Source organism: Stegodyphus dumicola, chromosome 9, assembly GCF_044657685.1.
Source record: "Stegodyphus dumicola isolate Sdum_Otavi_A_Nest chromosome 9, ASM4465768v1".
Taxonomy (NCBI): Eukaryota; Metazoa; Arthropoda; class Arachnida; order Araneae; family Eresidae; genus Stegodyphus; species Stegodyphus dumicola.
The window spans coordinates 69,739,251-69,752,765 of NC_140776.1; the positions used below are offsets into that span (position 1 = coordinate 69,739,251).

At 29.5% G+C, this 13,515-nt stretch overlaps 1 protein-coding gene across 1 annotated transcript in view; it reads left to right on the forward strand.

The window, feature by feature from the left end:
- Positions 1-11,708, forward strand: part of LOC118186858 (8-oxo-dGDP phosphatase NUDT18-like) — a 96,499-nt gene extending 84,791 nt beyond the window's left edge. Inside the window, exons 5-6 of the mRNA XM_035357021.2 lie at positions 4,511-4,616; positions 5,562-11,708. Coding sequence (XP_035212912.1) covers positions 4,511-4,616; positions 5,562-5,807 — 352 coding nt within the window. The 3' untranslated portion in view covers positions 5,808-11,708. The remainder of the gene's footprint in view (positions 1-4,510; positions 4,617-5,561) is intronic.
- The last annotated feature ends 1,807 nt before the right edge of the window (positions 11,709-13,515 follow it).

A 13,515-nucleotide genomic window follows, 5' to 3' on the forward strand; every position in this document is an offset into this window, starting at 1 on the left:
GGAAGTTTTACACATCGAGAATTTGGCATTACCTGAGTGTTCCAAATTATCAAGCTCTTATTGTATTCATAATAAATAATTATATCATAATTGGATTTACTAGAAGAATCAAGAAAACTAGAAAAAACATGTTTGAAAACTACTATAAACCAAATAAAACTTCTGAAATATACCTGCAGTTCTGGTTAAAATGTTATTTCAAGATGTAGCCAAGTGCTGCCATCTGTGGAGCTAAAAAAGTGCATTGTGGTTGAAAAAGTGAAGGTTTGGTTTATTTCATTATGGAGAAAAGCACTCTGCTCTTATCTGCGTGAGGAGTGAGATGCTTTAAGGGAAACTAAACTGGCTTGTATACATGTTACACACTAGGAAAACTACAAAAATGCCAATGCAGCCAGCCTGTTCACCAGGATTTGAACCCTAGACCAAACTACCAGTATTCAGTGACTTTACCATTCAGCTGCTGGTGGATCCAAAATATGTAAATATGTATGTATATTGTTGAATATATATATATGTATATATATATATATATATATATATATGAAATGTAATTTCTCATACATTATTTGTTTTGTGCAGCTGGGGCAACAGGAATGAGACAAATTTTGGAATATAAAGTGGTAGGTTTATTTTAGCATCCATCTCACAAGCGTTCTCCTCGTACCTCGAGCAGAAGCCCTACTTATACCTATGTGTACGTCACGAGGCTCCTCCAATCAGCGATATTAATTGAAATCACGAGGTGACGCTATCTTCTCATCAGGAGTGTTCTTAAGTACTTTATGTAATATGACAGATTTATGAGTTTGGCGATTTGGCGGGCGCCAACAGGTTAATATATTTTATACTAAAGAAAGGATTTCGCCAAAATTTAGGAACAGGGATGCAATTTAGGTAGAGAATCGCCATCACATTATTAAGCAATATTATTAGAATTTAATTTAATCAATTAATTTAAAAATATCATTACATATATATACAACAATTTACAATAAAAGGTAGGAGTATTTAAGGAAGCTTATGTCTAGTTCATCATGTCCTATAGAAGTGAAATCAATGGCCGCAAGATAGGCTGATTCATTCCTAATAAAGCATAGAATTGCAGTATAAGCCTAGTTTATCTGTGGTGTAAAGGGAGCTAAAATGCTCTTCTTGATAGCCTGATGTTGGGTTGGTCATTTAAAGGGTTAACATGTAACACTGACATGTTAATCCTTTTATTGATTTTTTTTATTGGGTCTGTGCTAAAGGGACAAATTAAATTCAAAATTAGCTTCTGACAAAATTAGCCATAAATTTTCAAAATAGATATCTCCTAATAGTAGCTTGTTTGTCTTTATTTTAAGGCATTTAATTCTAAAATAAGAAAATGAATATGAAAAATTGCAGTACTGTGTATTTTTTTGTGGTGGGGGTGTAAAATTTTCAAGGTGAATATGGATTATAATATATTACACAGATGTAGAAACAAATATTTATCTTTCAAAATCAGTTATATACATATAATGAAACTGCGGTTTGATGACACCACATGAATGCAGCACAAACTTGCATTAAAATTTTCGGTGAAACAGGACTTTTCCCATGATTCACTATGAACATAGAATAACAAACTCGTGTAGATTTCTTCATTAATAGAACTGGCTAAAAAATGTAATGATAGAATAATTTTGGAGGCTCTGAATGTAAGAACACTGAGATGTAGATGCGTAGAAATGCTGATGGCATTGATACTTGATGCTTAGAGCGTCCATCCATTTTGATGAAGAAACAATCGAGCCAAATAAAATTCTACATTTATTTAAATTCACATTTTGTGGCCACAATTCACTTGGCACTCCAATTGTGCCTATTTCCAGAACAATTGGGATACTATTGTGATATAAGTGATGATTGCAGCAAAGCGTCTTAACAGGATGAAAGCATAAGCCAGAAGAGAGAGTGTTGCAGTACTTCAGAGGAAGAAGGGAGGAAGTCAAGTTTCAATTCGAGTTAGTTTTCATTTACAACTATTTTGAATGGGCGAGAGAGATCTGCATTAAGGGTTACATAAGATCGCATGATTAATTTGAATGACACAGTTTAAATTTATGGCGCTGTTTTTAGGACAGAGAGATGAAGTTCCCAAATAAAATAAAAAATAAGAGAGGTTATAGTGAAATAAATTTGGAAGTTCGCTTTTATATTTTTATCTTACATACACATACACACACATACATAGTACAGTCAAAAGTCTTTAATCCGGACTCGTTGGGACTTTGGCGATTCCGGATTATCGGTTGTTCCGGATTATAGATCATCAGTTTAAATCTGGTAAGATGGCATGCAGAAATTATAAAATTAAAAATATGAAACCGTAATTTATGAAATAAAGAGCAATTATGATCTAAAGGGTATCAAAATTTACAAAAAAAGCTTAATATTTATTTGTTTACCTTATTAAACATTTCTTTCAACGTGCACATGCGTAAAGCATACGTTACGCATAGTCGAAATTAGAAAATTGCAACCAGAAAACTATTTGATGTGTATTCATGATATTTATAATGACGAGGAATTTGATTTAAATCATATCAAAGACGGAGTGCATCGGAAGAAATACTACATTTAGTAAGGAATTATAAGCCTAATAAAATAAAAACATCTTACTTTAAGATAAGGATAGCGCTGTCAGATCAACTGGAAGATCATTGCGTGCCGCAACGCCCCCTTCCCCCCGCAGAGCAGCGTGAAATTTTTAATGTTTATTTATACATGTAACCTTTAATGTTCTAGTTAACTTACTTCTGTAAGCCCCATGTTGTATGTATGTGGTGCACGGGGAGTCTGTATGTTCTCAAAGGAAAAAAAAATGATAAACAGATTTCGGAATGGTTAGAGAAACAAAGGATATGCCTTTATCCATTTTTTGCAGCAATTCCACTTTTTGTTTGATGGACATCGAAACATGCTTTCTCTTTGTAGATCCTTTGGCAGCTCCAGAATTGGAAATTCTTTTTGACATAATCGAAAGTTCAGGCTTACTTTTATAAAATTGCTCTAACAGTCTGCAAAAAATAATAAGCCGGATCCAATTAGAAGATTAAGGAACAATGCAATCTACAACATTAACTGAAAAAGATAATTAGATAATTTTAGCTTAGCCTATACCGTCCGTTATACATTAAACGTGCATACCTAAACGTATTATGTACATGCGTAGATGCATGTGCTCATACGTTAACGCATGCCCAGAAAGTTTGTAGCTTTGAGGTCCGGATTAAAGACTTTTGACTGTATATTTTGTTATGAATTTTGTATCTAAATAGCTAATGTTAGTACAATTATAATTAAAATTGTTTTATTTCCCTGTGCATGAGGCGTGTTTTAAGAGAAATCTATGCTGAGAAGGTAAAAAAATACAGGAGCACATGCATTTAACATTGAATATAAGTTTATCTTGGTAATTTATTTTTAATTTGAATAAATGTTATTGACCACTATGTAACCGTAATTCTACTCTTTTGCTTTCCAGAAATCTTGAGAAGCAGAAATTACTAGAAATTCCTCGTGACCGATTTATATGCAAAAGCATCATGCTATGAGAAGCTATAAAAAGTCAGACAGAGAACATCTCAGCTCAGTTGTTTAGTTAGCTACTGTTATTATTTATGCAAGTTCAGTATGAGATCGGATTAGCTTTCTGTTTGCATTGTATATTAATGATTTTAGTAGTTTAAAGTATAACTACTGATTATATTTTGGGATATTTTGAACACCTGTATGAATATCTCTGAGGAAAATTCCAGCATTCTGTTATATTTCTTTGGATAAGAATAAATTTTTTTAACCTTTTATCGGACTTGTGCATCCAATCTATTATGAACCGTACGCATGAAACAGTATTATCTGAAAATCTTTCTGTGTATGTTATAGAATGTCAGTAATAGTGCACTGTAATTTTCTTAAATAAATTTTGTTTGCATTAAAGTTAAAAATATTTTGATATAAATTTTGAAAAGCATGAGCTCTCAATTTTGAGTCAAAAGTTCAAGCTTAACTACAAAGTGTTAATTTGATTACAAAGAGTTAATGATGCTTTTGCATGAATTGGCAATTTTTTAAATATGACATGATAGCTCTTTGAAATTTTACTTAACATTATTGTATTAGTCTTATTTAAATGTTTATATTTTTTTTTCTTTTAATGTACAGTATTTTGTATACTTTTATCATTCATGTTCCTAATAGTCTTGAATATGATCAGACCTTAATATTATCAGGAATAATTAAATATCTAAATATGTATAATTTAATGACTTGTTAACATTTTTGGTCATTAAATAACATACGCTTTTGAAAATTATCTCCCCTAGACTGATTTGCAGTTTGAATACCGTTTTCCAAAAGAAAGGGGAAAATACTAATATTGTGAAATTAAATTTTTATTTAATTTATATTATAATCATTTTTACTTGTTACTACTATTTTAATTTTAATATATTTATATATATTTTTCTTTTTTTAGTAATAGGATTCATGTCTTAATATCAGAAAAGGGTGGTGTTCATTTTCCAACATGCGAAATTAATCCATGTAAAAGTATTCATTCTACAATGCAAAAATACATTCAGGTAACTCTGAATATTTCATTTAAATTTTTGTATTTTGGAGTTTAATTTTTGTGTTAATCATATGTTAGTTATTTACTTTTCTGTTAAGACTAAATATTAAGAAAGGCCACAATAGAACTTTAAGTAGAGCTACCTAAAAATACTAACAGCAGAATGTAGTAAAGACTTAATAGCTTAATAGCTTGTTTATTAACATAATATACATTACAAGTGTAATGTATATAATATTAAATCCTTTTAATTAATGTAAGAAAAATACAATTGTAGATTAACTGATAGTAAATCGCTTAAAATGTGCTTTTTATTTTGCACATATTATTAATGTATAGCATATTTATTAAGCCTTTTTAATTAAACCAAATAGATATTAAACTCTGAATGCAAATATTTTGATTTTATTGATATATTAATTCGGACTTAATGATTTATTTTACATTTTGTTTCTTTTATACTAAGAAAGTTGACTTTATGCTAAATACTTGATTTTTTTAATACTAAATCATCACATATATTTAATGCAAAAGTTAATAATTTATTTCAGTTGGCATTAGTGTAAATATTTTAATGTACTTTGATGCATACCGTATTTACATAGCAAGAGAAATACACATATATTTATATTTATGTTAAAATTTGACTTTACTGAAGAGAACTGCATATATGTATCTGCTTTCTCTTTTGTTGATCACAGTATATAAGCTACATTCATATAAAACTTAATTTCTAAGTTATTGCTTAATGTATATATTTGTTATTGTAGTATAAATTATCTGAAATGTCTTTTCATTCTATTGCCAAATCTTCTGCAATGTTTAATTTCTATGATTTTTGATTGCATATACTTCGTAAGAACCAATTAGAATGTATGCTGCTTTTAACAAAAGCTGTCAGTCTTTATTTGCACTTGGAAAAACGAGTGAATTACAAGCATTGTTTTTTGTATAGATCCTGTTTGGAGCAAAGCCACCTCCTCACAAGCCTCATGGTATTTTATCTGTTGAACACTGTGCAGGTGTATCTGCAGAGCATGATGGTCTATGCATGACTATCCTCATATCTTGTAAATCAGCACTGGAAGATGTAGCTGTATCTTCTAACTATGCCTGGCTTGAGATTCGAAAAGATCTTGGAGAGCGTTTGGTTGAAAGAGTTAAAAAAAATAAATGTGTGTACCTAAATGTACTTCGATGAAGAAATTATTCATTTGAACTCTTAAAACATTGACTGTTTTGTAAAAAAATTAACTGAGTATTTTAATCAATTGTATAGAATTCTTATATTTTGTTTACATGTGATCAGTATTGAAATATGTACATCTTTTAATTATTTTGTGTTATTTTTTTAATGGATGGAATATTTTATTTGTCTCCCAAATATAATATAAGAATTATTTTTATTTATTGGAGTCTCAGCTCTTGCTCTATTTCATATTTTTAAACTGGTTGAAGTGTATTATTATTTCCTAGAATGCACTTTGTTGCTTATATTTGTTACTTAATTTTATTTACTCTTTTGCATTTACTTAATGCAAATAATGCTTAGTTCAACTTATTCTTTTAAATTTTAATTTTTAACGAAAAAATAAAATTACAGTACAAAGCCTGAAATCCAGAATTTTCAAGACTTTGGAAATTTCAGATATTAGATCAACCAGTTTAAATCTAGCAAGATGACATGTAGATACAGTAATACTGGGAATTATTCTTTATGACAAAGAGAAAAGTGCTAACTCCCCCCCCCCAATGTCTAGAGCAGGTGCAATTGCTGCAAATTCAACCGGCTGTCAAAATTAGGATAGGGAAAATTTTTAGAATTTAGAACGGGTACCGAGCAGTAGAATTTAAAGACAGCAACATTTTTAGAATTAGAGATAAAGGTTAGCAGTATTTAGCACGTGTAGAGATTGCACCTGTGAAATTCCATAGTGCGGACCTGCTTCCCTTCATAACCAAAAGTGTGATTCTAACCAACATCAGTACAGTCAGAGTTCTTTGATACAGTTTCAATCAATGCATTGTTATTGGCCATGGCATGACTGTCTAGCCAACAGGTGTTTGGAAATGTGTAGAGACATTAGGTATTTTTTGGAAGTTGGCAAGAGGAAAAATATGCACCGCCTTTGTCGGGAATCAAACCGCGGACCTCTCGATTACACGCTAAGCATGCAGACCTCTACACCACGAAGGCTCGCTAAGAAGGCGGGAGAAATACCTTATAAGTGATATGCAGAAATCCCAGTTAGTCTGAGAAAAATCACCTTTACCACTCACCTGCCTTTGTTTGTTTTTATATTCTCTGTTGTTAGACTTTGTAAAGGGGGTTATGATTTTTTATTTTTATTTTTATTTTTATTGTTGGTTGTCTAGATATTGGACCTTGTACTGTATTACAGCTATTCTTTGATTACAATCTCTAATTTTTTCTTTATGGGAAGGGTATGAAAAATGTAGACCATGATTTCCAAAGTTTGAATGCAAAATATATAACACATTTTAGGTACTAGAATAGAAGTTCTCATAAACTTATTTAGAATAAAGTTCTCATAATGTATGAGCAAAATATCTATGGTCGAGAGTTTGATTTGCTCCAAAGGTACTATGTAAAATATCTTCCAAGCTAAAATGCATTATGGAAATTCAATAAGTTATATTTATAATTTGCTTCTTTTTTCTTATCCTAGCTATAGCATAATATTTTTCCTTGCTGGAACAAAATGCCATCACAGGGAATTTTTTTTTTTTTTTTCAAACAAAGATTTTTTCAGAAACATATGGTTTAAAGCAAAATTATTTTTAATTTGTAGTGCTGTAAGACATTATTATTCAGATTTTATTGTAATTATCACTGTTTTTTTAATTAGTATTCAGATATTGCCAGGGCCTCTTTCCGTATTAAACAGCCAATTCATCTGTTTTTATAAGTTTTTTTAAAGGTGGCACATTTGAGTTATCAAAAGGGAATTTATGTATTCTAATTAAAATTTGTGCATGAAGCAATGACAGAAATTATAGGGAAAAAACTTGTTTTATGCATGTATTATTTCGTACTCTTTGATTTTTCATAAGAGGAAAAATTCACAGTAATTTCCCAAAAATGTCTAGTAAAAAATTTTATATATGTATATGTAGATCTGTTCTAATGATATTAATTACCAATTTACTAAAATCATTGAATAACATTCCATTGAATATAATTAATTAAAAACTCTCAGGATTTAGTTTTTTATAAAATAAATATGTAACAACTTTCAGATTTTTCATCTTAGTTGCATTTTGGAGCATTAAAAAGAATTTGATGTGTGTATGCAAATTTTATAAAACTTGAATGTTGTTTATGAAACATTTTATCTTCTTACTAAGAGGGTGTTGCATATCATTGAATATTGTAATAATATTGTAATCGTGTAAGTGAATGGTATACCATGCTTTTCATATAATACTTTATATTGCATACTTCTGTTGTCAGAGCCCAATTTTATCTGTACCTAGAATTATAGTTATTTCATACTGAGTGTAGCAAAACCTGTGACTGTAATCAATGAAAGTTTTTGATGCAAACTGTACTTGAGAAACCATTACATTCAATTTGGTTACCGAAGGGTTTTATAAGGACTTATGCAAGATTAGATTTATGGTATCTAAGCAGTTTTTAAATTTTTGAAGTGACTAATTAAATTTTGAGAAAACTAGACATGAAAGCTTCTTTATCTGTTTTTGAAATAATTGTTTCTTTATTTCAATATTGTTGTAAATAATTATTTTAGGCAAGCTATATATCATTAAGTAGTTGTTTTTGTAAAGAAAAATTTTAGAATCCATCTGAAGAGACTGAATAGTTACCTAAAATAGTATTATATATAGTTATAATTTTACATAGTTTAAAGTATCAAATTTTAAAATGTTACATTTGTAAAAAATTAAGATTTATTATAAATTTAAACTAGTTACACAGATATAGATGTTTTTTTAATTCTGTACCTATTGAAAATCATTTTTATTATAAAAGTATTAACACATACTTTGGATTGTTCAGTGCTGTGCAGCAAACATATTAAAAATTTTTTACATATGTATTTTGCATAACTTACATGCATTTTCAAATGAAAAATTTCAGTATTATGTGTGGCTACATCTTAAAAATCTTTCACTATTTTTTCTTGGGAAGGTTTTTCTGCTTTTGAATTTAATCTTTCACTATTTTTTCTTGGGAAGGTTTTTCTGCTTTTGAATATAATAAAATTATTTTAATGAATATAAAAAGTATCATTGCAAAATTCAGGTTGAGCACAATTTTAGGTTTTGTGTCATCTAACAAAACTCTTTTTTAACATTTAAAAATATTTAATTATTTCTGTTGTTAAGCAGTCTGGCTGCTTTTCAAGGTGTCAGTGAAATTGTCTGAAATGTTTTTAATCCCTCCTCCTCTTAAGTGATATCTTAACTATAAAAATGTTATTTTCTAATATGACAAGGTACACCAAATCTTCCCCCCCCAAAAAAAAATCTCCCATTCTACTGGACCAATTGATTAATTCAGCATGGGTTTTTCGTATCTCGAAAGCACGACTTGGGATACATATTAGATTTATATATATAGCATTGTTCTAACATAGGTGTTTTGACACAAAATCTGAGTTTTTCTGCAAGTACTTTTTTTTTTTTTTTTTTTTTTTTTTTGCATATTTCAATCTTACGCTTCAAATTATGCTAAAGTGCCAAAAGAATAAAAATCATGCAAGTACTTAAAAATTTGGGTCTCAAAATTGTAGCTCCCTGATGTTAATTGAATTTGGTATTTATTAACATCTCTCTCTCTCTTTTTTTTTTAATTAAGTTTATTTGATTCCTTCCTTCAGAATTTGAATCTAGGTTCAATTCAAATAAAATTTGAATATTTTTATAATTTATTTTTTTTAATTTACCATCATCTTAAAATAGGTGTATTTCTAGGTTAACCAGGAGAAATTACAATTGTTTATTCACAATTTCCCAAGATACATGTGAATTTGTATATTGGCACGTTTTGAAATATTGGGCATATTTATTATAAGCGATAATAATGCCAAATTTAGTTTATGCACTTTGTTATAATCTATAATGGTTTGGTTGGTTTAATTATGGCAAAGCATGAAAGGGCTATCTTCCTAAGGGGAAGAATGCCTTAGTGGAGGACTTTTTAAGGGAAACTGTATGGTATACATGTTACACATGGGGAAAATCACAAATATGCCCATACAGTTAGCCCATTTGCTGGGACTGAATTAGTGTTCAGTGACTTTACCGCTCATTCACTGGTAATCTTCAGTGAATTGCAACAGTTATTTTTCACCATATTTTTCCAAATAATATTTTATTGGGGATCATTCATGGGAAATTTCATTTTCATTTTTATTAATTATGGCTAATAAATATTTACTAATAATACATGGAAAGCTATTTTTTGAATTTGTAAAGGATACTAATCAGAAATTGAAAGAAAGAAAACTGAATTGAAAAGCTGAAATTTTTCCCCCTTTAATAAGAATAAATTTTTATCTTCTGCTATTTTACTTAATTTCATTTTATATACAATGAAATATATTTTATTGGTTTCAAAATTATGCATCATAATGCATTCATACTTCTGAATGCGTCAAAAATACAAATAAGATGTGCTGGCACTTACTTCAAAAATGTTTGACAGTGGTAAAATTTGGTAAAATATAAGATTTTTATTGTCTTTTCTGTATGCGGCAAAGACAACAAATAAAAATGATTTGAAAATGTTTTATGTCCATATTTCATGACTGAGAGGGCCCCTACTTATAATCAAAGACCCTTTTTTAAAAGAAAAATATATTTTTATATAAACATAGGATAATAAACACATTTTTAAAAACAAATCTGTGATTCGTCAGGACTTGAATTCTAACCATTATACTTGGGTTTGGTGAGTTTCTGTTTTTTTTTTTTTTTTTTTTTTTTTTTTCCAGTTTAGAAATTGCACATAAATTAGGCTTGGTTATTTAAATATGACAAAATATATGGAGACTATTTGCATAAGTGGAACAAACTATCAACAGTCTTTAACTGCTCGGCCACTAGTGAGACCACTTAAATTAAGTGCCAGGTTATTAGATTTGTATGTTATGTTAATCAATAGTAGATATTTCAATTAAGTATCTCATATTAATGAACCAGTTATTATTATTAAGTCTTTACTATAACTTCTCCTTTCTGTATTCCTTACCAGAATACAAATTAGCTTTAAGCTGGGGGGTTTTGAATCTCTCGTTCAGAGAGCTACTGGCAGTCGAGTGTTGTTATTAGTAGAGCCTGCTGTGTTTAAAAAATATGTTTATGTTAAATATCCTAAGTCATGCTTTCAAGACATGAAAAACGCAAGTTGAGTTTTGTCCATCAGCCTAGTAGAACAGAAGATATCGAACTCTCCCCTCCCCTTCCCTCGTTTCTGATCGAGTGTACATAATAGCTGTTTGCCTAAAAATAGGAATGCCTTTGTGGAGGACTTTATAAAACTAACAATTTTTTTTATATGTGCATTTTTAAATGTGTGGTCAGGCACTTGAGCGTAACTTTAACCTTTGGATTTTAGAATGTTAAATATTGATTAATGAATAGGATGCATATTATGTGATAAAATTGGATATTAACTTGTACTGTTGACTTGAAATTGCTAACCATAGATTTGATTGGTTGCTTAAGAAAAGTAGCAGTTAGATTTATCTTTTAACCAAATCAAAAAATTCATTTAAAATTAAATCATAATAACTAATTTTGTCTTTCTTAGATCATCATTCAATATTTTTTTTAAAATTCCCTGATGCTGTATAAAAATTCATTAACTTGAAATTTCACACAACAGCTGTTCTCCCCCCACCCATTTTATGTGTTATTGTAATTTTTTTAAATTTTATTTTAATTATTATTTTCTTTTTATTAAAGAGTATTATATGCTTTTACTTATGAAATTGTACCAGTGACTTGCATACTTTTTTACAAAGATGTATTTGTAAATGTGCCAGAAGAATTAATGACATTTTTAGATTTAACATGCTTTATTATAATAAAGTATGATAACATTCCTGTGTTATTTTCAATAGTTTTCATTTTACATCTTTTTGTAAACATGCAGTTATATAATTAAAACACAATAACACACCGAACAAATACTGATTCAGAAGTCAAACAACAAAAATCAGCGTTATATTTTCAAATTTTCACAGGACTAGTTTCGATGGTTTTACCAAACCACCATCCTCAGCTGTGGAAGCGCAAATGAACGAGATAGGATATAATGATCAAATAAGAAAGCTTGGACAGAAAATAAGCTAGTGGCGCCATCTGTTGATGAAATCAGATCTAAAACATAATTTCTTTAAAAGCCGAAGGCAAAGATGGATTGGAATTAGGATCGTTACTTGAACAGAAAGATTTTTTTTAATGTGAAATGCCTCTAGAAAATCCAGTTCTCCAATGGAAGATGTTTTTTGAATAATTTTGGAATCAGAAAAATTGAAAGTGTGATTTTCAGACCAACAATGTTGGGTTATGTTAGAAAAAAGGAAACACAGTAGTATTCTGTTGCCCAACATTGTTGGTCCGAAAATCACACTTTGAATTTTTCTGCTGCCAAAATTATTCAAAAAACATCTTCCATTGGAGAACTGGATTTTCTAGAGGCATTTCACATTCAAAAAAATCTTTCTGTTCTAGTTAACGATTCTAATTCCAATCCATCTTTGCCTTCGGCCTTTAAAGAAATTATGTTTTTTTTCTGATTTCATCAACAGATGGCGCCACTAGCTTATTTTCTGTCCAGGCTTTCTTATCTTATCTGATCATTATATCCTATCTCATTCATTTGCGCTTCCGCAGCTGAGGATGGTGGTTCAGTAGAACCATCAAAACTAGTCCTGTGAAAATTTGAAAATATAACGCTGATTTATGTTTTTGACTTCTGAATCATGCAGTTATATATTTAAAAAAAGTGGAACTTAATGAATGAAAAATGTTGTTGATCATCAGATATTAAAACATATATACAATTTAATATAAATGCATAATTAAGATATGTATTTTGTATAATTAGTGACATCTCTAATGTAAAGTTAGTAAAATAATGGCTTTTAGCATATTCAAGTGATGTATAGGTTCATTGATTAAGAACAAAAGTGTTAACAGTATACTATAGAGAACAAACTTTTTTAAATAAATTTATTAACGAGAGAAGTGGAATGAAACAAATGATAATGAGTTTAATTTTTTGATAAGAAATTCTAATGTGTATTTTCTATTCAGAACTCATTACCTGTTGCCACTTAAACGCAAAGAAAATCATAACACGAAGAGTTTTAGACAGATAGCATTTCAGTATTGCAAACGATGTCAACACCCCCCTTTCCAGTAATAGTGTTATACCTCATAGTTTTTCAAATATGCAGGAAATCTCACTCTTTGCCCAGTTCTTGTGTTTTTAGGGCCAACGTTATTGGAAGGATCTTTGTTACTAAAAAGTGGTTGTAAGATTTTGGAGTTTTCGGCTTCACATGTCTGAAAATCAGTTGTTACATTATCTTTGAGTCTGAAACATAGTTTCAGTCTATCTATCGGTATATACTTTGAATTTTGTCTGAAACTATCACATCGAAAAATTTCTTAAACCATTATTTAATTAAATGCGGTCCAAGATAGACTGGCTGAAGATTATGTTTTTTGAAATTAAATATTCACATGAAATTATATTATTCAAAATGAATACATGTAAACAATTTTCCAAGTCCTTGTTTACGAAAATTTTCTTTTTGCTCTTCTTCCCTATAACTAGTTGTTGGAGTTTGTTTTAGAATTTAGATGTCGCTTTGATATTTTCTATAAAATCTGAATACATTTGAGGATTT